At 44.3% G+C, this 23996-nt stretch overlaps 1 protein-coding gene and 1 long non-coding RNA gene across 2 annotated transcripts; one reads left to right on the top strand and one right to left on the bottom strand.

Moving 5' to 3' along the window:
• Nucleotides 1-1736: 1736 nt before the first annotated feature.
• c25h1orf50 (chromosome 25 C1orf50 homolog) lies at nt 1737-23953 on the top strand. The gene is made up of 5 exons (XM_063033255.1): nt 1737-2173; nt 8046-8161; nt 19026-19112; nt 22149-22280; nt 23075-23953. The coding sequence occupies exons 1-5, from the start codon at nt 1969-1971 to the stop codon at nt 23264-23266; spliced, it is 732 nt and encodes a 243-aa protein (XP_062889325.1). The 5' UTR covers nt 1737-1968; the 3' UTR covers nt 23267-23953.
• LOC134337907 (uncharacterized) lies at nt 9163-19019 on the bottom strand. The gene is made up of 4 exons (XR_010016108.1): nt 17821-19019; nt 17548-17732; nt 12243-12387; nt 9163-9646 (listed from the first exon to the last, which is right to left on the bottom strand). It is a non-coding gene; the product is annotated as an uncharacterized LOC134337907 (long non-coding RNA).
• Nucleotides 23954-23996: the final 43 nt, after the last annotated feature.

Here is a 23996-nt window from a genome sequence, read left to right as displayed (position 1 = left end):
TGCTTTGAGAGGTTGGTCATGACTAGACTGAACTCCTGCCTCAGCATGGACCCGGACCATTGCAATTTGCCTATTGCCACAATAGGTCAACAGCAGATGCAATCTCAATGGCTCTCCACGCGGCTTTAGACCACCTGGACAACACAAATACCTATGTCAGGATGCTGTTCATTGACTATAGCTCAGCATTTAATACCATCGTTCCCATAATCCTGATTGAGAAGTTACAGAAACTGGGCCTCAGTACCTCCCTCTGCAATTGGATTCTCAACTTCCTAACTGGAAAACCACAATCTGTGCAGATTGGTGATAACATATCCTCCTCGCTGACGATCAACACTTGTGCACCTCAGGGGTGTGTGCTTAGCCCACTGCTCTACTCTCTCTATACCCATGACTGTGTGGTTAGGCATAGCACAAATACCATCTATAAATTTGCTGATGATACAACTATTATTGGTAGAATTTCAGATGGTAACGAGAGGGCATACAGGAGCGAGATATGCCAACTAGTGGAGTGGTGTCACAGCAACAACCTGGCACGCAACGTCAGTAAGACAAAAGAGCTGTTTGTGGACTTCAGGAAGGGTAAGACGAAGGAACACATACCAATCCTCATAGAGGGATCAGAAGTGGAGAGAGTGAGCAGTTTCAAGTTCCTGAGTGTCGAGATCTCTGAGGGTCTAACCTGGTCCCAATATATTGATGCAGTTATAAAGAAGGCAAGACAGCAGCTATTCTTCATTAGGAGTTTTAAAAGATTTGGTATGTCAAGAAATACACTCAAAAATTTCTATAGATGTACAGGTACTGTAGACAGCATTCTGACAGGCTGCATCACTGTCTGGTATGGGGGGGGGGCTACTGCACAGGATTGAAAGAAGCTGCAGAGGGTGGTAAATTTAGTCAGCTCCATCTTGGGTACTAGCCTACAAAGTACCCAGGACACCTTCAAGGAACGGTGTCTCAGAAAGGCGGCGTCCATTATTAAGGACCTCCAGCACCCAGGGTATGCCCTTTTCTCACTGTTACCATCAGGCAGGAAGTACAGAAGCCTTGAAGGCACACACTCAGCCATTCAGGAACAGCTTCTTTGCTTCTGCCATCCAGTTCCTAAAAGGATATTGAACCCTTGCACACTACTTCACTTCTTTTAATATATAGTATTTCTGTTTTTGCATGATTTTTAATCTATTCAATATACGTATACTGTAATTGATTTACTTATTTATTATGATTATTTTTTCTTCTATATTATATATTGCATTGAACTGCGCTGCTATGTTAACAGATTTCATGACACATGCCGGTGATAATAAACTTGATTCTGATTGTGACTGTGGGAAGATGGCCAGTATAAAGAGGGGGAAGGGATGGTCTTTATACTGATCATCTCCTCTCTCAGAGCCAAAACGTTAACAATTGCTTTCCCTCCTCAGATGCTGCTCGACCCACCGAGCTCTTCCAGCGGATTGTTCATTGAGCCTAATATCCACTCAGCCATCCACTTAGTGCGTGGGTGAAATGTTAATACAGAGACCAACCACCGTCTCTGGCGGGTATAGCAGTCAAACCAATGAAAGAGCTGACAAATTCTCCCCACGGTCTTAGCCAACACTCTCCCCTCAATATTACGGGGGTTAGATCTGCTCTGGCTGGATGTGGGACCCATCACTTCCCCTCCATCTTCAGTGGCCGTTCGAGCACAATAAATAGCGGTGGACTAAATGTCGCAAGAGATTGGAACTGCATCACTGGGTTACACAAGTATTGTTTGCTCTGGGCGACCATGCACTTCCTGCTGTGACATAACAGGCGCTGTTACACAAGCTGGCAAAGCCAGCGAGCTGCCACCGCACTTGCCCGATCACAACGTGCGCCCTCCGCCAGCGTCTCGGCCCCTCGGCGAGCCCCCGAGATTTCTCAGCTCGGTCTCCGCGACTGACGCTTGAAATCACAGCCGGGCGGATGGACCGGCTCGGCCGCGGGGGCCCTGCGGACGCCTCTTCGTCCGGGAAGATCGGAGGACAGTCGCTCTGGGGAGCGAGCAAGGCCCCCGGGATAAAAACGCTTGCAGGTAGTCAGTGTCATGAGAATTCAGAGTGGGTTAGAGACTCCACTAACATCATGAGTGTCTGCGATCCTGGAAATGACAAGTCGCCTAGCGCTGCCGGTAAGAAGGAGACTGACTAATTGATATTTAGTTGTTACTGCTAGTGACCTGAAGCGCAGGCAATGTAACCGGGTAATCTTAATCTTTAAGGAATTTATCCTGCTTTGTGGTTACGTAAGGTATCTACTCTCAGAAGAGGGTCTGAGTTATAGGGAGAGGTTGGGCACACTAGGACTTCTTGGAGGGGTGACCTTATAGAGATGTACAAAATCATAAGTGGCATACATTCAGTCCTTTCACAGGGCAAGGAAATCAGAAACTAGAGGCAAAGATTTAAGGTGAGAGGGTGAGACAGGTATAAAAGTAACTTCTAAAAGACAACTGGACAAATGCATGAATAGGAAATATTTAGAGGGATGTGGATGACATGTGGGCATATGGGACTAGCTCAGATGGCCACTGAAGAGTTACAGAGTATGGGACCAGGACCTTTGTCCAACTTGGAGAATTATACGTTGTACTCCTGGGTCCCTCTGTTTGTACAGCACTCCCTGGCACCCCACTGTTCACTGTGAAAATCCTCCCAAGGTTTGACTGATTGAAGTACAAAACCTTGCACTTATCTGAGTCAAATGCTATTTGCCACTCCTCAGTCCATTTGCCTGGCAGATCAAGATCTTGTCATTTTTTGAGAACCTTTTTCAATGTCTACGTTACTGACTAGTTTGGTGTCATCTGCAAAGTAGCCATTTTGTGTGCATTCTCAACAATGAGCTTAGCACTGATCCCTGTGGCACACCACTAGTCACAGCCCTCCAGTCCATAATGCAACCTTCAACCATCATCCTCTTCTTCCTATTGTCAAACCACTTAGTGACCTCTCGCTGGATTGCGTCAATCCAACCTTGCAGACTACTACAGAGAAAATTTACAAGGGTGTTGCTGGGTCTAGAGGACCTGAGTTATAAGGAAAAAAATGAATAGGTTAGGACTTTATTCCTTGGAATGTAGAAGATTGAGGGGAGATTTGATAGAGATCTTCCCCTTTCTCAATGGAAAAAGCCTATCCACGTCAACTCTATCAATCCCCCTCATAATTTTAAACACCTCTATCAAGTCCCCCCCTCAACCTTCTACGCTCCAAAGAATAAAGACCTAACTTGTTCAACCTTTCTCTGTAACTTAGGAGATGAAACCCAGGCAACATTTTAGTAAACCTCCTCTGTACTCTCTCAATTTTATTAACATCTTTCCTATAATTCGGTGACAAGAACTGTACACAATACTCCAAATCTGACTTTACCAATGCCTTATACAATTTCAACATTACATCCCAACTCCTATACTCAATGCTCTGATTAATAAAGGCCAGCATACCAAAAGCTTTCTTCACCACTCTATCCACATGAGATTCCATCTTCAGGGAACTATGCACCATTATTCCTAGATCCCTCTGTTCTACAGCATTCTTCAATGCCCTACCATTTACCATGTATGTCCTATTTTGATTAGTCCTACCAAAATGTAGCACCTCACATTTTTCAGCATTAAACTCCATCTGCCATCTTTCAGCCCACTCCTCTAACTGGCCTAAATCTGTCTGCAAGCTTTGAAAACCTACTTCATTATCCACAACGCCACCTATTTTAGTATCATCTGCATACTTAATAATCCAATTTACCACCCCATCATCCAGATCATTACTATTTACGACAAACAACATTGGACCCAGTACAGATCCCTGAGGCACACCGCTACATACCCTCCTCCAATCTGACACACAGTTATCCACCACTACTCTCTGGCATCTCCCGTCTAGCCACTGCTGAATCCATTTTACTACTTCGATATTAATGCCTAACGATTGAACCTTCCTAACTAACCTTCCGTGTGGAAGTCCACATAGACAACATCCACCGCTTTATCCTCGTCAACTTTTTTAGTAACCTCATCAAAAAATTCAGTAAGATTTGTCAAATATGACCTTCCACGCACAAATCCATGTTGACTGTTCCTAAACAGACCCTGTCTATCCAGATAATTATATATACCATCTGTAAGAATACTTTCCATGAAGTTACCCACCACTGACGTCAAACTCACAGGCCGATAATTGCTAGGTTTACTCTTAGAACCCTTTTTAAACAATGGAACAAGATGAGCAATACGCCAATCCTCCGGCACCATCCCTATTTCTAATAACAATTTAAATATTTCTATCAGTGCCCCTGCTATTTCCACATTAACTTCCCTCAAGGTCCTAGGGAATATCTTGTCCGGACCTGGAAACTTATCCACTTTTATATTCCTTAAAAGCACCAATACTTCCTCTTCTTTAATCATCATAATTTCCATAACTACCCTTCTTGTTTCCTTTACCTTACTCAATTCAATATCCTTCTCCTTAGTGAATACCAAAGAAAAGAAATTGTTCAAAATCTCCCCCATCTCTTTTTGCTCCACACATAGCTGTCCACACTGATTCTCTCAGGGACCAATTTTATCCCTCACTATCCTTTTGCTATTAACATAACTGTAGAAACGCTTTGGATTTATTTTCACCTTACTTGCTAAAGCAGCCATATATCTTCTTTTTGCTTTTCTAATTTCTTTTTTAAGAATCTTTTTACATTCTTTATATTCCTCGTGCACCTCATTAACTCCGAGCTGCCTATATTTATTGAAGATCCCTCTCTTTTTCCGAACCAAGTTTCCAATATCCCTCAACAAATTTGCCCAAGTATTTCACAAAAAGTAAATTCATTATACAGCAAGATCTGAGGCAGTCAGGTTTGATGGCCATATGTGAATCACATCACTTACCACTTTGATTATTAGATGCTCCACCCCTCTTGCACATCTGTGCTCGAGTCACATAATTCTGCTCATCTGTGTCACAGCTGAAGACCTTCTTCATCTTATGACACTTATTAAAGTTTAGGGGTAACGTGAGGGGGAACTTCTTTACTCAGAGAGTGGTAGCTGTGTGGAACGAGCTTCCAGCAGAAGTGGTTGAGACAGGTTCGATGTTGTCGTTTAAGATTAAATTGGATAGATGTATGGACAGGAAAGGAATGGAGGGTTATGGGCTGAGTACAGGTCGGTGGGACTGGGTGAGAGTAAGAGTTTGGCACAGACTAGAAGGGTAGAGATGGCCTGTTTTCGTGCTGTGATTGTTATATGTTTATATGGTTATGTACAAAATTGAGGGGTATAGATGAGGTAAATGCAAACAGGTTTTCTCTACTGAGAGGCAGAGTAAGACCATTACAGACGGCGAAGAAAGTGTCCCGAAGGTGTGGAAGGGTCTCCCAGTGGCCACACATTTTAATTCCACATCCCATTCCCATTCTGACATGTCTATCCACGGCCTCCTCTACTGTAAAGATGAAGCCACACTCAGGTTGGAGGAACAACACCTTATATTCCGTCTGGGTAGCCTCCAACCTGATGGCATGAACATTGACTTCTCTAACTTCCGCTAGGCCCCACCTCCCCCTCGTACCCCATCTGTTACTCATTTTTATGCACACATTCTTTCTCTCACTCTCCTTTTTCTCCCTCTGTCCCTCTGAATATACCTCTTGTCCATCCTCTGGGTCACCCCCCCCCGTCTTTCTTCCCGTACCTCCTGTCCCATGATCCTCTCGTATCCCCTTTTGCCTATCACCTGTCCAGCTCTCGGCTCTATCCCTCCCCCTCCTGTCTTATCCTATCATTTTGCATCTCCCTCTCCCCCTCCAGCTTTCAAATCCCTTACTCACTCTTCCTTCAGTTAGTCCTGACGAAGGGTCTCGGCCTGAAACGTCGACTGCGCCTCTTCCTATAGATGCTGCTTGGCCTGCTGCGTTCACCAGCAACTTTGATGTGTGTTGCTTTCTCTACTGAGGTTGGGTGGAACTACAACCAGAGGTCATGGGTTAAGTGCGAAAGGTGAAAAGTTTAAGCGGAACATGAGGGGATACTTCTTCACTGGGGGGTCATGAGAGTGTGGAATGAGCGGCCAGCGCAAGTGGTGTATGCAAGCTCGATTTCATCATTTAAGGGAAGTTTGGTTAGGTACATGGATGGTAGGGGTATGGAGGGCAAGGGTGCAGGTGAGTTTTGAAGGAAGCATAGACAACATTTAAAACATGAGAAGTAAACATAGCAGGCCATTCTGCCCCTTCTGTATGTCCTGTAAGATCATGAATTTCTTGCACCGACCACTTATACTTTGATCCTTTTAATATCCAAAAGTTTATCAACCTCGGTGACTGATCCTCCACAGCCCTCTTGGTTAAAAATTACAAAGACCCATTCCTTCTCATCTGAGAAAGAGTGGCTAACCCTACAGTTTGAGACTGTGACCCCTGGTTCTGGACATGCCAGTCAGTTCAATCCTCACCCTTGCACACGCTCCATCAGGCACTGTCAGAATTTGTGCCGTTTAGTGAGATCTTGCTGTTCAAAATGCTGGAGACTATGAGGCGAGTTTGGGTATTCTCTTTTTATAATATAAAACCCTGGTCTCAGGAATCAAATGGTGAACTATCGCTGTACACCCTGTACAACAGATGTATCCCTCACTAGGATCAGGAGGTCATACAGAAGGATAAGCACCCAAAGGGACCCTTCATCCATCTGAGTCGACGTTGACCATCTAAACACAATATTCCATATGCAGCTTCACCAGAGCTCCGAAAATTGTATTTATACATCTTTATTTTTCAATTTAAATTCCATTGGACTAAACGCCAATGTCCCATTAGGCTTCTAAATTGCCTGTAAAATTTTAGTAAATCATTCATCATTGTCATCATTATGTGCTGTGTTGTATGACATAGGTGATCATGGTCAAGAACAGCTTCTGCCATCCGATTCCTAAATGGACATTGAACCCTTGGACATTACCTCACTTTTTTTTAATACATATCATGTTTCTGTTTTTTGCATGATTTTTATTCTATTCAATATACGTATACTGTATAAAGTATACTGAATAAGATTTAGTTATTACTTTTTTTCTTCTATATTATGTATTGCATAGAACTGCTGCTGCTAAGTTGACAAATTTCATGTCACATGCCGGTGATAATAATTCTGATTCTGATTGTTCTTAGCAAATTTTCCTACAGAAATGGTTGGCTATTGCCTTCTTCTGGGCAGTGTCTTTACAAGACGAGTGGCCCCAGCCATTATCAATACTCGTCAGAGATTGTCTGGCAGTGGTCGCATAACCAAGACGTGATATGCACTGGCTGCTCATACGACCGTCCACCACCTGTGTCCAGGGCTTCAAGTGACCCTGATCGAGCGCTAAGCAGGTGCTATACTGTGCCCAAGGGGCACCTGCAGGCTGGTGGAGGGAAGGAGCACCTTACGTCTCCTTTGGTAGAGATGTATCTCCACCCTGCCACCCAAATAAACAATTACGTAAGGATAATCCAGTCCCTTTAAAAACAAATGCCTTTTAATTTCTCACCATTTCAAAAATATTCTGCTTTTATATTTTGGATGATCTCTCATTTTTCTGCATTATATTTCCTTTTTTTTTAACCAATTGTGATGAAGAGTCTTGGCCCAAAATATCAACTATTCATTTCCCTCCATAGATGCTGCCTGACCTGCTGAATTTCTCCAGCATTTTGTGTGTGTGTTGCTTTGGATTTCCAGCATCTGCAGTATAGTGAGGTGGTGTTCATGGATGTTCAGAAATATGTTGAATAATTCCCAGCAGGTGATAAACACCCATGCACTGTCTACTAGTAGGGATCAAAGGTTAGAAGTGAGGCTAACTTGATACACCTCCAAGATCACTGGGTGCCAAGGCTAATTGGAACATTAATTTGTTACCCCAAAGAGATTGACAGTGGCAGTCCATTTCTCTTGGCTCCAGTGCAGTTGGCAAAGGGTGATTGTGTCTTCTCATTGTTTATTGTCTCGTTTACAGTGGCACTGGTGGAAAGCAATGCCAACCCTGTAGGCCTGCAGCTGGTCAGCTCCTACAAGACTAATCGGCTTGGAGACCCCCTTGACCTTGTAGTTCTGGCAGAACAAATCCAAAAGGTACGTACTTTCCCTGATAATGCAGAGTCCCTCTCTCATCCAGGCCTCTGGTTATTCTGCACGGATGATGTAAGTCATTCACAAGAGTAGAGTTTCAGGCAGGAACTGTGGCACTTAGTGGCAATGGCCCACTCAACTGTAGAGGGCATCATTGCCCAGGTGAACCCTATTGCCTGCTAAATGAACCCAATGGACCTTCAGCCAACCATCATACAAGCACAGTTCTAGTCAATGTTGTGGAACAAAATATGAAGATTGGGAGCCAAGCTGAGGAACACCTACAGCATTCCCTCTTATAGCCCTTAGTGAAATGATAGTAGATGGCTATTGAAACCTGACAGATCTATATTATTTCAATGTTTCCTTCCTATATAGGCATCTAATTGTTCCATCAAGTCTATACCAGCTCGAAGAGCAGTCTCAGCCCCCCATTAATTTTTCCTGTAACTTATTCTCCTCACATTTCCACCAACTTCTCCCGGATTCTCCTATTAAACTGCACAAGGGCCAATTTACGGTGGCAAGTTAATCTACTGGAAACTAGAGCGTCCAAGTGAAACCTGTGCAATCACAGAGAAAATGTACACACTCCACAGAGACAGCACTGGGTGAGGATTGAACCTGCGTCTCTGGAGCTGGGAGGCAAGTAGCTCCACTGGCTGCGTCACTGTGCTATGCTGAAGGACCTGATGTTAATGCAACACCTTGTAGTGCCCGATTCTACGATGTTTGTGCACAGAGTGCACCTCTTCTTATCATTCAAAGGTACATTTACTGTCGGAGAAATGTATACAATATACATCCTGAAATGCTTTTTCTTCGCAAACATCCATGAGAACAGAGAAGTGCCCCAAAGAATAAACGACAGTCAAACGTAAGAACCCCAAAGTCCCCCCCTCCCCCAGCTCCCCTCCCTCCTGTGTGTAAGTGGCAGGGAACAACAATCCCCCCCCTTCCCCCCACCAGCAAAAAATAGCATCAGCACCCACCACCAAGCACTCAAGCGTGAGCAAAACAGTAGCAAAGACACAGACTTGCATTTACCCCAAAGACTTCGAGTTTCACTCAGCATTTGATGTACCGCAGATTCTCTCTCTCCCTAATAAGGGAGAAAGAGGTGTCTCCATTTTCCCAGCGAGCGGGGAGACGTAACAAGTAACTCTCTGGTTTCCGATGTTAAAAATCGGTTACATCACTTTTTTCGAGCTCTGTGCCTGAAGATCGCAAAGATCCCGGATCTTCAGGCCCACAGCAGTAGGTTTTCCGACTCCCCCAACGACACATGGGTCTCCTGCCGTGACACCGACCCTCGATCCGGCCGTCCCCAGAGTCCTGAGATCTTAGGCTTCCGAAATCAAGCTGGACTGTCAGGCCGAACCCTTGCCATGCCGAACAATGGCCAGTCCTGAAACCCCGAGAGCGGGTCCCATTCCCGCAAAGAACCGTAGTCAGCGTGCAACTCCAGGTTGGGTCTTCAAAAGAACCCTGAAAGGGAAAAATAAAGATATTAAAGATGAAAATAGAGCTGTTTCCGAAGATGCAAGTAAAGGAGTCACCGTTTGGCGCCATCTTAACTTCGCTCCACCTCCCTGTAATTCAATTATAGATTCTTTCTCTGCTGTTGGAGATCACCTTCCTTCTGCTCAATCCACCCATTCCCTGAGGCTCTGATTCTAAAGTAATCATTCTCCTGTCCCTCACCCATTAAGATGTGCCAATTCACAGCTTGGGGCACCAGTGGTTGCTGGTGCAAGCAGATTCAAAATACCCGCGTGCGTCAAGTACAACCAGAGAGACTCCTTGATCTTCCACCTTAGTTTTTACCTGCACTGCATTTTCTCTGCAGCTGTTAAACTTTATTTTGCATTGTTGTTGATTTACCTCAGTGCACTGTGATTTGATTTCTATAACTAGTATGTAAGACAAGTTTTTTTGCTGTATCACGGTAACAATAGTAAACCAATACTAATACCACACCCTGTAAGGAGCTTGTATGTTCTCTCCATGACCATGTGGTTTACCCGAGTGCCCCAGTTTCCTCCCACAGTCCAAAGATGTACCAGTTGGTAGGTTAATTGGTAATTGGCTCGAAGGGCCAGAAGGAGCTACTCTTTGCCATGCCTCAATAGAATAAAATACAGAGTAGGGTTATTATAATCTGAGTGTCGTGGGGAATCAGAAGTGAAAATATTGGATGGTTATACTTATGGATCAAGAGGCTGGTGTGCGTGGATAATTTGATGGAATTGGCCAAAGCATCAGGGTATATCATTAATCAGTGGTAGACCACTGAAGTATTACTGTCTTCATTATCACACAGTATTCCTCTGTTCTCTCTCATTGGCATTTCCACCTTTATCTTTCCATTCTCCCCTCCCAGTCACCTTATGCAAATTTGCCTGCATTTTTGAAGGGTGCTCTGGCTCCTGTGTGTAGGACTTCAGCAGTTTCAATGACAGAAGTCAGGTATGTTCTGCAAACACCAATCAGATGGGAGCAGTTAAGAGTTTGGCAATCTTTTTTCAGTATGGAAAGAGTTTATTTGGCACATCAAGCCAGCTTCCTGTAAGACCATCTGGTCAATCCTATCCACCAGCTCTTTGCCTGGAGCCCCATAAGTTTTTCTCCCTCTAGCATGCTCCTAAACTTCAGGAATAGGAAACCAGAGTCCTCATCAGAGGGTCAGCAACGTTAAAGTCCTCAGTATTATTTCCAAGGACCCAACCTGTGCCCAGCATGTGAGTGCAATTACAACAGTGCCTCTACTTTCTTAGGAGTGTGCAAAGATTTGGCATGACATCTAAAACTTTGACATACTTCTATAGACCTGGGTATCATTATACACCAGTCATTGAAAGTGGGCATGCAGGTACAGCAGGCGGTGAAAAAGGTGAATGGTATGCTGGCATTTATAGCAAGAGGATTAGAGTACAGGAGCAGGGAGGTACTACTGCAGTTGTACAAGGCCTTGGTGAGACCACACCTGGAGTATAGTGTGCAGTTTTGGTCCCCTAATCTGAGGAAAGACATCCTTGCCATAGAGGGAGTACAAGGAAGGTTCACCAGATTGATTCCTGGGATGGCAGGACTTTCATATGAAGAAAGACTGGATGAACTGGGCTTGTACTCATTGGAATTTAGAAGATTGAGGGGGGATCTGATTGAAACGTATAAAATCCTAAAGGGATTGGACAGGCTAGATGCAGGAAGATTGTTCCCGATGTTGGGGAAGTCCAGAACAAGGGGTCATAGTTTGAGGATAAAGGGGAAGCCTTTTAGGACTGAGATTAGGAAAAACTTCTTCACACAGAGAGTGGTGAATCTGTGGAATTCTCTGCCACAGGAAACAGTTGAGGCCAGTTCATTGGCTATATTTAAGAGGGAGTTAGATATGGCCCTTGTGGCTACGGGGATCAGGGGGTATGGAGGGAAGGCTGGGGCGGGGTTCTGAGTTGGATGATCAGCCATGATCATAATAAATGGCGGTGCAGGCTCGAAGGGCCGAATGGCCTACTCCTGCACCTATTTTCTATGTTTCTATGTGTAGTGGAGAGTATATTGACTGGATACATCATAGCCTGGTATGGAAACACTAATTCCCTTGAACAGAAAATCCTACAAAGAGTATTGGATATAACCCAGACCATCACAGGTAAAGTCACTATTGAGCACATCTACACAAAACGCTGTTGTAGGAAAGCAGCATCCATCATCAGGGACCCTCCATCACCCAGGACGTGCTCTGTTCATGCTGCTGCCATCGGGCTCTTAACCAAAGGGGATAATTTCACTCAACTTCACTTGTCCGTCATTGAACCAATCCCACAACCTTCCGGCTCACTTTCAAGACCTCTTTATTTCACGTTCTCGCTATTTATTGCACGTTCTCGCTATTTATTGCTTACTTATTTGTTATTATTATTTCTTTCTTTTTGTATTTGCGCAGTTTGTTGTCTTTTGCACAGCGGTTGAATGCCCAAGTTGGTGTGGTCTTTCATTACAAGGAAAGAAATATAGAAAACCTACAGCACAATACAGGCCCTTCAGCCCACAATGCTGTCCCAAACACGTACTTACTTACATTGTTTCTGTTATGGTTATTATTCTATGGAATTATTGAGTATGCCCACAGGAAATGAATCTCAGGGTTGTATTTGACATATATGTACTTCGATAATAAGTTTACTTGAACTTTGAAAACAGTGGGTATTCACACGGCCAGTAACCTGAAAATGCATGGAATATGATTAGTAAGTCTGCACATACACAATAATTAGTGGAGCTGTAGTAATGAACAAGAGAATTTAAGGATAACTTTGCACATCAGTGAGTTGAAATATTGGATGGAATTTAATCCAGATGATTGTGAGGTAATTCACTTTGAGAGGTCAAATTCTGACGGGATGTACTGTATAAAGTAAACACAGGGACCTTAGAAAGTGCTGATGTACAGAGAGACCTTGTGATCCATGTCCATGGTTTTCTGAATGTGATGATACAGCTGGGTAGTGGAGTGAAAAGATTACTTAGTTTGCTTATGTAGGCATACATGGGATAGGTCATCAGAATCTTTTATCCCAGGAAGGGGAAGTTTAGGACGAGGAGGACAGGTTTAATGTGAGAGGAGAAATTTAAAGGAGATCTGAAGGGCAAGTCTTTCACGCAATATTTGGAGCAAGCTGACTGAAGAGACAGTGGAGGCAGATGCAATGACGATGTTTAAATCGCAATTGAATTGGTACTTGTTGGAGGGGTAAGTGCCTAAAGCAGACAAATGGGATTAACAGAGATGGGCAGATTGGTCAGTATGGATGCGGTGGAGAGAATGGAAGGGAAAGCTGGGGAAGAGTGGGGAGTCCACTGAAAGATTTAAAGTGGGAAGGGGCAGATAACAGGTGGGTCTCTAGTGGGGTGAAGCTCATAGCTGGTTAGTTTGGGACAAGAGTAAGAAGTGGATGATTGATACCAGAGGACACAAGAGCAGAATTGAGCTATTGGCCCGCCGCGTTTGCTCCGCCATTTCATCACGGCTGATCCATTTTTCCTCTCAACCCCAATTCCAGCCTGGAGCTGGGCATTCACTTGGTTTGTTGGGATTGTGTGGGATATACACTTGGTTGGTACAGGTACTGTGGGGCAGATAGCTGGTGCTGTGGGAGAAGTGGCTTGTCGGTGGTGGCTGGACTGGGAAATGGCAGTGATTGGGGAAGGCTGGTTGGTGTGATGGGAAGTGGGGCAGAGAGCTGGTCGGTGTGATGGGAGGTGGGGCAGAGAGCTGGTCGGTGTGATGGGAGGTGGGGCAGAGAGCTGGTCGGTGTGATGGGAGGTGGGGCAGAGAGCTGGTCGGTGTGATGGGAGGTGGGGCAGAGAGCTGGTCGGTGTGATGGGAGGTGGGGCAGAGAGCTGGTCGGTGTGATGGGAGGTGGGGCAGAGAGCTGGTCGGTGTGATGGGAGGTGGGGCAGAGAGCTGGTCGGTGTGATGGGAGGTGGGGCAGAGAGCTGGTCGGTGTGATGGGAGGTGGGGCAGAGAGCTGGTCGGTGTGATGGGAGGTGGGGCAGAGAGCTGGTCGGTGTGATGGGAGGTGGGGCAGAGAGCTGGTCGGTGTGATGGGAGGTGGGGCAGAGAGCTGGTCGGTGTGATGGGAGGTGGGGCAGAGAGCTGGTCGGTGTGATGGGAGGTGGGGCAGAGAGCTGGTTGGTAGGAAATAAACTGGGGCAGACAGCGGTTTAGTATGGGGTAAACTGCAGCAGCTGCTAGTTTGGTTGGGTGGGGCGGAGGTGGAGGACAGAAACTGGTTGATAAGAGATGAAGTGAGCTAGACAACTTGTTGGCATGGAGTGTGTAGTGTAGTGAACTGGCTGGCTGAGAATGAACCTGCTCATTGACAAGCTGCTGAAGGCTTAGAAGGAGTAGCATATGTTTGTTGCATTCATTCAGGAGGGTTTGTTGATACAGAGTACATAGATAAACCAACTAGGGAGGGATGGAGTGGGATAAACTGTTGAATGGTTAGAGTTGGAATAATAAATGGGTTGTGGTGGGTGGCCACATGGTACAAGTTGAAGTAAATAGTTTGGTTCATGTGTATCATAGGCAGAAAGGGAGCAAATTTTTGTGGGTGGAGATGGGCAGATGGCTGTTTGGCATATCTTGGAGCAGGCCTGGGTGTGGAAACTGTCCTGGGGAGATGGTTGATTGGGGTGAGTTGGAGTGATGCAGGCAGCCTGTTCAGTATGATTCTGTTTAGTGAGGCAGACACTTGGTTTCTTCGAACTGGACCGGGGGAGACAGCTGGTTGCCAATGGGAGGAATCCAAACATCTTGCCAGGAAAAGCAGTAAAAGTTCTCTTTGGCCAAAAACCTGCTGAGAGAACAATTGGGAAATTGCGATTTGCCCTCAAGCTACTGATGGACCATGAAAATAGAAACATCAGCCCCTTGGTTTCTTGCGGTTTTCAAGATCTAAGTTCTAAATAAAAAGGTCTAAATACATTTCCGTTGGAAGTGAGGGGAGTGCATCTGTCTGGCTGGGCGGATGCTGAACTGAAGCGTCCTCTTAACGAGAAGTGAAACTTTTTTATTTACAATTACAATGTGTGAATCAGGTCTGACAGTTGGGTAAAAAATTGGAATTAAAATATTTTCTTTCTTATGTTCAGGATGTTGCTAAGTGCAACACTTTACATATGAAGTGAGTTGGTAGATGCGTCGGACAATCTGTGTCCCATACCAGCAAGTTAGATATGAAGATTTCCATTTATGTAACCTCAGGATGAGGTTGCAAAGGACTTCAGATTAAATTGACCACATTTGTTGTGGAACGTGTTCAAGTCTTTGACAGAATTCTGAATGTTAAAGCTGCAAAGATCATTTAAGGAAGTTATGGTTAGCATCTCACTTACAGTCGAGTGCCAGTGGAAATATTCTTTCTCTGTAACCCAAACCTCAAACTAGATCAGAGATTTAAGGCCTGGAGAACAGCTATCAGTCCCACACATAAAAGTTGCTGGTGAATGCAGCAGGCCAGGCAGCATCTCAAGGAAGAGGTATGGTCGATGTTTCAGACCGAGGCCCTTTGTCAGGACTAACTGAAGGAAGAGCTAGTAAGAGATTTGAAAGTGGGAGGAAGAGGGGGAGATCCGAAATGATAGGAGAAGACAGGAAGGGGAGGGATGGAGCCAAGAGCTGGACAGGTGATTGGCAAAAGGGATATGAGGGGATCATGGGACAAGAGGCCCAGGGAGAAAGAAAAGGGGGAGGGGGGAAAACCCAAAGGATGGGCAAGGGGTATAGTCAGAGGGACAGAGAGAGAAAAAGGAGAGAGAGAAAAAGAATGTGTGTATATAAATAAATAACAGATGGGGTACAAGGGGGAGGTGGGGCATTAGCAGAAGTTAGAGAAGTCAATGTTCATGCCATCAGGTTGGAGGCTACCCAGACGGAATATAAGGTGTTGTTCCTCCAACCTGAGTGTGGCTTCATCTTTACAGTAGAGGAGGCCGTGGATAGACATGTCAGAATGGGAATGGGACGTGGAATTAAAATGTGTGGCCACTGGGAGATCCTGCTTTCTCTGGCCGACAGAGCATAGGTGTTCAGCGAAACGATCTCCCCCTGGATCTCCCCCTCCCCCTCCCACTTTCAAATCTCTTACTAGCTCTTCCTTCAGTTGTCCTGACGAGGGGTCTCGGCCCGAAACGTCAACTGTACCTCTTCCTAGAGATGCTGCCTGGCCTGCTGGTTTCTATTGCCCATGGTGGGTTAGACTGTAAAAGACATCTTGAGCTGAGTTTAACAGGTGTCATTCGTTCATTAGCATAGCTAACATTATTTAAACTAGCTGGCCAGCTGCTAAGGACCTACTCTTTTGCAGACATCCCACCTCTCCTGCAAGTTCCGGGAGTCTCCCGCAAATTGATGGTGCTACCTCCCTGAAATGAGTTTTTGCAGAGTGGGATGTCTGCTATTCCTAGTGGGATGGCGGGAGGATGGAGTGAGTGCAGATGTGCATGAAATGGGGGAGATGCGTTTGAGAGCAGAATTGATGGTGGAGGAAGGGAAGCCCCTTCCTTTAAAAAAGGAGGACATCTATCAGTCCCATTTTTTTTTGGAGAAGATCGATAGTTAACACAAGAGATTCAGCAGATGCTGGAAATCTTGAAGAACACACACAAAATACTGGAGGAACTGATGAATCTTTTATTTTGTGAACGTGACTGGGGATTTATTGGCCAGAGAATACAGTAGTGGATTGTCTTCTTAAAGCACTGAGTGTTGACATCACTAAGTTAAGGGCCCTCTAAATCAATCTCATCACATCTGAATGTTTCTGATATTTTTGAAAAACACAAATAATCACAGGCTATACATGTAAATGCCATATAGACAGTAGCCAGGGTCAGGATTGAATCCCTCAGGTCATTTTGTGAGGCAGCAGCTTTACCAGCTGAACTACCACCAGTTTGTAACGTTTCAGTTCTTGCACTGATTCAAATAAATTAATTCAAGGCAACTGAGGAACTGAAACTAGGATTGTTTGGTTGGACCTGATACTTGACTGGCTGCCATCCATTCAGTTCCACACATTATAAAAAAGCAGCTGAGAGCTAATCTAACCATCCAGTCCATGAAAGCAGATGCTGTCTGTAATACAAAAGATGTCCACCTTAGCATTGGCCATGCCTCTAGCCAAGCTGTGAGTTGTGCCAGCATGATTACAACAGCAAGAGAAAGCCAGGCCCAAGAACGGAAGAAGATGGCACCAGCAAACAATGTGACCAAAGGCAATGTCCTTCAGACAGTTCATGAAACTGCTTCTTTTACTACTACTTCTTTCAAATATGATTCTGCTACAAACGAGAAAATGTGCAGATGCTGGAAATCCGAGCAACACACACAAAATGCTGGAGGAGCTCAGCAGGCCAGGCAGCATCTATGGAAAAGAGTACAGTCGACGTTTTGGGCCGAGACCCTTTGGTAGGACTGGGGGACAAAAAGCCGAGGAGTAGATTTAAAAGGTGGGGAGGGGAGAGAGAAACACAGGATGATAGGTGAAACTTGGAGGGGGAGGGATGAAATAAAGATCTGGGAAGTTGATTGGTGAAAGAGACAGAAGGCCAGGGAAGAAAGAAAAAGGAGTGAGGAGCACCAGAGGGAGGAGATGGGTGGACAAGGAGATTAGGTGAGAGAGGGGAAAGGGGATGGGAAATTGTGAAGGAGAGGGGTGGGGGGCATTACTGGAAATTTGAGAAATCGATGTTCATGCCATCAGGCTGGAGGCTACCCAAATAAGGTGTAACATATCTGAATGGGAATGGGAAGTGGAATTAAAATGGGTGGCTATGGCTGTCACGACGAGGCCAGACTGGGGTTGGAGGAACAATACCTTGTATTCTGTAAGACCTCCACACGAATGCGTGGGTTTCCTCCGGGTGCTCCGGTTTCCTCCCACAGTCCAAAGATATACCGGTTAGTAGGTTAATTGTAAATTGTCCTGTGGTTTGGCTATTAAGTTGGTGGGTTGCTGGCAGCTCATCTCAAAGGGCCAGCCGGACCTATTCTGCATGGTATCTATAAATAAATAAAAAACAAACGCATTGGGAACAGAAGCAGATAAGAGGATTGGTACATTGTGGCAAGTTGCTTACTCCTGACTTACCAAAGCTTTTCCATCAGCTACAAGACACAAGTGAATTGAAATGCTCTCCACTTGCCCGGATGAATGGAGATCCAGCAACACTCAAGAACCCCAACACTGTCCAGGAGAACGCAGTCCACTTCACTGGCATCCCTTCCATCACTTCAAACATCCATTGCATGTGCACAGTTACTGTCTGTAACTGTGTGCTGTCCATAAAGTGCACTGCAGTTCCTCCTCCATTGGTATCTCCCAAATGTGTGACATCTATCACCAAGAACATCTGTAATGAATGGAATGATATGCACCATGTGGAAGCAAAAGGGATTAGTTCAATTTGGCACTCCTGGAACTTCCTACCAACCGCTTTGTGAGAGTAAATTCACCGGAAGCACCACAGTGGTTAAAGGAATGATTCACCCACTCCCTTCCGAAGGGCCATCAGTGCTCGTCTGACCAGCGATCCTACCTTCAAAATAGTGAATAAATTTAAAATGAACTTCCCCACTTGGCATTATGTTTCCCTATTGACTCATCGGGGGAATGGTAGCAGTATTTTTTATATGCGTTTACTGTTAGACATGTTTGAAACCAAGAAGGGAATTTACTGATACTTCCAGTGCACAGCTAAATCTTTCACTTCATAAGCTTTAAAATTACATAAAAGCTGAAGCTGGTGGATGGGGTGATACATGGAAATGCTTCCTTGGACAATCTGGAAATGTCGTCCCATAAAACTCCTGAGGGCAACTGAAAGTTTAGGCGAGAGAATGGGGGATATGGGACTGAAGACGTAAGGTGAAGTTGGGTTTCGGATTCACATGTTGTACGGTCTTCTGATCTGACTGACAGATCAGTAGTGAACATGGGCCAACTGACAGAGCTACTGACCCACAGCTGCAGTGTCACGGGCCGAATCCTAATCTCTGTTTCCTCTCCTGATCTCTGGGTTCCATCCCACATTACAAACAAATGAGGGCTGGTAAGTTAACTGGGTGGTTTAAATTGCATCTGGTGTGTGGATAAGTGGTAGAATGTATGGAGAGTTGATGGGAACATGGAGAGAATAACAAACTGGGATCAGCATAGCCTGGGATCTCAGTAGCCACCCTGAATTTGGTAGGCCACAAGGTCGGTTTCCATGCTATTTAAATTCTGTGAAGCCCTGAAGTCTCACCTACTTTGTGATTTTCGCTTCACTAACTTTGAAATTTCTTTTATTCCAGGCAGATGATTTCGTCCGTGCCAACGCTACTAATAAACTGACCATGATAGCCGAGCAAATCCAATATCTCCAAGACAAAGCTCGAAAGGTACAAACAAGAGATAATCTGCAGATGCTGGAAATCCAGGCAGCATCTATGGAAAAGAGAACAGTCAACATTTTGGGCCGAGATCCTTCGGCAGGACTGGAGGAAAAAAAAAGAGTAGATTTAAAAAAGGTGGGGGTGGGGAGGCGAGGGTAAAACACTAGGTGATAGGCCATCCATTTTAATTCCACTTCCTCTTCCTATTCCAATATGCAATCCATGGCCTCCTCTACTGTCGTGAGGAGGCTATGCTCAGGTTGGAGGAACAACACCTTGTATTCTGTCTGGGTAGCTTCCGACCTGATAGCATGAACATCGATTTCTTGAAATTCCGGTAATGGGTCCCCTGCCCTCTCCTTCACTAGTTCCCATCCCCTTTTCCCTCTCTCACCTTATCTCCTTGCCTGCCTATCACTCCCTCTGGTGTTCCTCCCCCTTTTCTTTCTTCCATGGCCTTCTGTCATCTCCTCTTAGATTCCCCTGTATCTCTTTCACCAATCAACTTCCCAGGTATTTACTTCACCTCCCCCCCCCCCCAGTTTCATTTCACCTATCACCTTGTGTTTCTCTCTCCCCTCCCCCACCTTTAAAATCTACTCCTCGTCTTTTTTTCTCCAGTCCTGCTGAAGGGTCTCAGCCTGAAACGTTGACCGTACTTTTTTCCCATAGATGCTGCCTGGCCTGCTGAGTTCCTCCAGCAGTTTGTGTGTGTCGAAAGGTACAAACAGCCTTAAAGTTATGCAATACCTTTGCACTGCTTCCTCATTGTTTTGGACTCACCCTAGTTTTCCATGGCCACAGATTTGCTCTGAAAAACACAGATAGCTGATCTGGTTGACAGTTTGTGGTTGTCAAAGCTCCTTTCCAGCTTTGCAAACCCCCAAATTGAGAGAACGTCACTGAGATCTGCTAACGTAGCTGCTTCTGCTTTGGAAGTTCCTGTTTACTTACAATTCCTTTGTCCACCTGTGGAGAAAATTCAGCCTGCTTCCCTTGCAGAGTGGAATTTAGATCATTGCGATTAAATATGGCTTTGAATTTCGAACTAGGAACCTTCCTGATTTCAGCGCAAGTTCCACAAATACTGGGTTCAGGGCAAAGAATGGGTTGGGTTCTCAGGCTGTCTATGACCAGAATAGAATCAGGATAGGAGAGGCACAGTGGTATAACTCGTAGAACTGCCTCACAACTCCAGTGACCTGGGTTAAATCCTGACCTCTGGTTTTGTTTGTGTGGAGTTTGCGTATTATCCCTGTAATCATGTGAGTTTCCCACCAGTATTCCAGTTTCACCGCACATCCTAAAGGCATACCACTGATCTCGGGGTGGAGAGGGTGGGTGTAAATGAGGTACAGGAATGCAGAGGGAATAGGTTACATAGAAACATAGTTGGTGAATGGGATTGCACTGTGACCCAGCATAGATTCAATGGCCTGAATGGCCTCTTTCTACAACAAAATAAATATAGAAATATCAGGGAGTTATTGAGCACAGAAACAGGCCCATCGTGTCCACGCTTCCTGTGTACCTATGTACATTAGATCCATCTATGGCAGGAGTTCCCAGCCTAGGGTCCACAGACCCCTTGCGTAATGGTATTGATCCATGGCATAAAAAAGGTTGGGAACCCCTGAAATATAGTATTCTATGCCTTGGTGATTCAAATAGATGTTTGTTAAATGCAGAGAGTATCTGCCTCCACCACCTCTTCAGGCAGTGTGCTCTAGACTTTGTGAAAAATTTCCTCCTCAGATCCCCTTTAAAGCCTCCTATCTCGCACCTTCAACCCATTCTGTCTTGTCGTAGCCACCCCCTAATATGGGAAAAACATCCTTTCGTAAGTTTACATCCCTCTATCAGGTCACACCCTCGGCTTCCTCCATTCCTTAAGTGTCTTCTATGTGAGTCAGAGGCATTTCGTGTTCCTTCTCCATCAATGGTGGTTGTATTAGACACCTGGAATCTGAAATTCATCAGTTACTTGCTTTGAAAAGTAGCTGCAAACCGAATTATTTGATTGAGCATGTAGCCTGCTCCCTGGTTACATAAAAGCTGTGAACTTTATCTCCAGAGGCAGTTTTAGAGACCTACTTTCGTGTGGTTGTTAGCTTTTCCTGTAGTCGTTGCCTTGTGCTCTGATCACATGACAGGAAATGGGCCACTTAAGAGCATCCTTTTCTAGATTGCAATCATTGTCAAGATGTCAGGCACCCTGCGGCTCTTAACAGATCCTAAAATCTGAAGAGTGAAATGCTTTCTGTTTGGTGGTCAAAGTGGGTTAAACATCAATTTACCTTAAATGTTTAACTTCCTCCATCATCTGTGCTACAGTGTACAGTGTATGTACAGTGCAACAGTGACATAAAGATTCACCCAGCAATTTTCATTACTTGGGAAAGTGTGGTCCATTGACCATAACGTGGCCATCTTAAAGCCCCTTTCAATGTGGATGCTATCCTGATTTGCTGTATTTTCACTGGATAATGACCCATTCTAAAGGAACTCTGCGGTACCTTCATCACTGACTCTACAACAGATCAAAGGAGTAGCTTATCACCAGCTGCTCATAGACAATGATGGCAGCCACTATCTTCAACTCGTGATAATTGAATTTAAAACACTGGGGTTTAAGCCAAAATCTACACAGCTTGCTCAACTCCTGCTTCAGTGGGTTATGAGTGATTTCAAAACTCAAGTAAGTTACTTAATTTGCATCTCTGAAAATTGTATCTGCTTTGTGTCAGTATGTGTCTGACTGTTGAATTCATCTGGCAGAAGGGGAATAATAAGAATTAAAAGCTTTGAAAACTGGCACACTCAATTTTACACAAATTACAATTCAGTCAATATTTAAAGTAGAAAAAGTGCTGTCCATTTAGAGTCCAACTCCATTATTGTCAATCATACAGCTCAGAAAGAGGCCTTTCAGTCCACTATGTCTATGCTAGCCACCAAATACCAATCTGTCAATATTGTGCTTTTTTTAATTCAGTCCTGTGTCCTTTCCTCATCTGTACGTTGCTGGATCTTTTTGCTCAGGTTCTGGAAGAGGCCGGGAAAGATGCTGATCTCCATCACATTGCCTGTAACATTGTGAAGAAGCCTGGAACAGTTTATTTCATGTACAGACGTGAGTCTGGACAGCGATATTTCTCCATCCTTTCTCCAAAGGTTAGCAAGTTCAGATATTTAAGAATCCTCAGAGAATGAAAGGCAGCTATATTTAACTACTTCACAGTGGTGCTACCATTGTGATGTGGTTGAGAAAAAGGTCAGGGACTTAATTTGGCCACCGAGGGGCAAACTCTGAGAAGTTTCATCATACATTGGCCAGCAGCACCGTTACCTCTGCATTAGACCCCACTCTAGAGCCATAAGTAATAATCCACCCTGCCATTTAGAGCTGGATTTAGGGATCGAAACACTGTCTTTCAGTTGTTAAGCTGAATCTCAGCTCGTCCTCTCTGGTGGGTATAAAATGTTCCATGTAAAATGGAATGGATTTACATCTAGGGGTAAAATATTACATGGTGAAGAGCAGGTTCTGCTCTGTTTAGTTCTGGACAATATTTGTGCCTCAGCCAACATTGCCATGACTAACATTCCATCAATATCTCAGCTATATGGAATGTGCTGTATGCAATTGGCTCCCTGTTTCCAAAGTTATTCACGGGTTTTTCATAATGCTCCCAAATCTATGCATGTAAGCTATCTTATGTATTTATATTGATTGTTTTTCTTGTGTTCTTTATCTTCTTGGTTTTTTTGTGCTGCATCAGATCTAGCGTAACAATTATTTCATTCTCCTTTACAGTCGTGTACTGGAAATGACATTAAACAATCTTGAATCTTAGTTATACACCAAAGTATACAATTGTCCATGAGGTACTTCAGCATGTCTTGGGGTGTTGAACTCTATGTTGGCCTATTATTGTAAACCTATTATTTCTGGCTGTTCATTACAGGAGTGGGGGCCAAGCTGCCCACATGAGTTCCTCGGGGCCTACAAGTTGCAACATGACCAGTCGTGGACAGAATACAAAGATATCAACAAAAGAGATGCGGAAATTGGTCTTATTGACAAGTTGTTGACTCAACACCAGACACAGGCAGAGCTCGTGGCAGAAATTACAGGGACTAACCCACTGATGAACTAATGCCTCCCATCAAGAACAGTCTTGAATATTCAACGGGTCCTGACAAAGACCTTTGCTTAAGAAATACCATGCTTTCTCGCCACTTTTTTGAAATGTTTCTTTCTCGCCACTTTTTTGAAATGTTTCTTTCATGTTCTGGTTTTCACACACTACCTTAGAGCCAAGAAATGGCTGTCCGTGACTTGTTCATCTGTCATTTCTTTAATGCAAATAGCATTCTCTAAGTTAATTATAGATCACATAAAATAGCACAAGACAAAATAACAAAAGAACATAATTCAGTAATCATTAACAGCTAACATCAGGCCATAAATAAAACATTTCCTTAACCAGTAGCCTCTTATCAGCACTCATATTTGAAATCAGCATATAATCTCATTTTCCTGGATAGACCCAAAGAATGAGATTAAGTGATTCTCAAGATACCATATTTAGTGGCAATATTCCAACTTGTGACTGAGTTCATGAATTTCTTATGTGTAAGGTGGTAACTGGAATTATTTACAATTGGAAATGGACTTTAGTGATTCATAATTTGCTTTCTTTAGTCCATTACTGGGACAGTATCAGGCCATTTGCACTTTCAAGCCCATTCTACAATGGCTAACATACAATTTGGCTCTACAAGTCTGTCTTTGTTTCACAGGTTTTAACATCTTTGATGAATAAAAGTTGATTTTTCCTCAATTTTGATTTGGAAAATAAAATTTCTGTTGAAGGAAGTGTTCTC

Source organism: Mobula hypostoma, chromosome 25 (assembly GCF_963921235.1).
Source record: "Mobula hypostoma chromosome 25, sMobHyp1.1, whole genome shotgun sequence".
Taxonomy (NCBI): domain Eukaryota; kingdom Metazoa; phylum Chordata; class Chondrichthyes; order Myliobatiformes; family Myliobatidae; genus Mobula; species Mobula hypostoma.
Note: the sequence above shows the minus strand (reverse complement) of the source record. Positions and strands in the feature narration are given on the sequence as shown.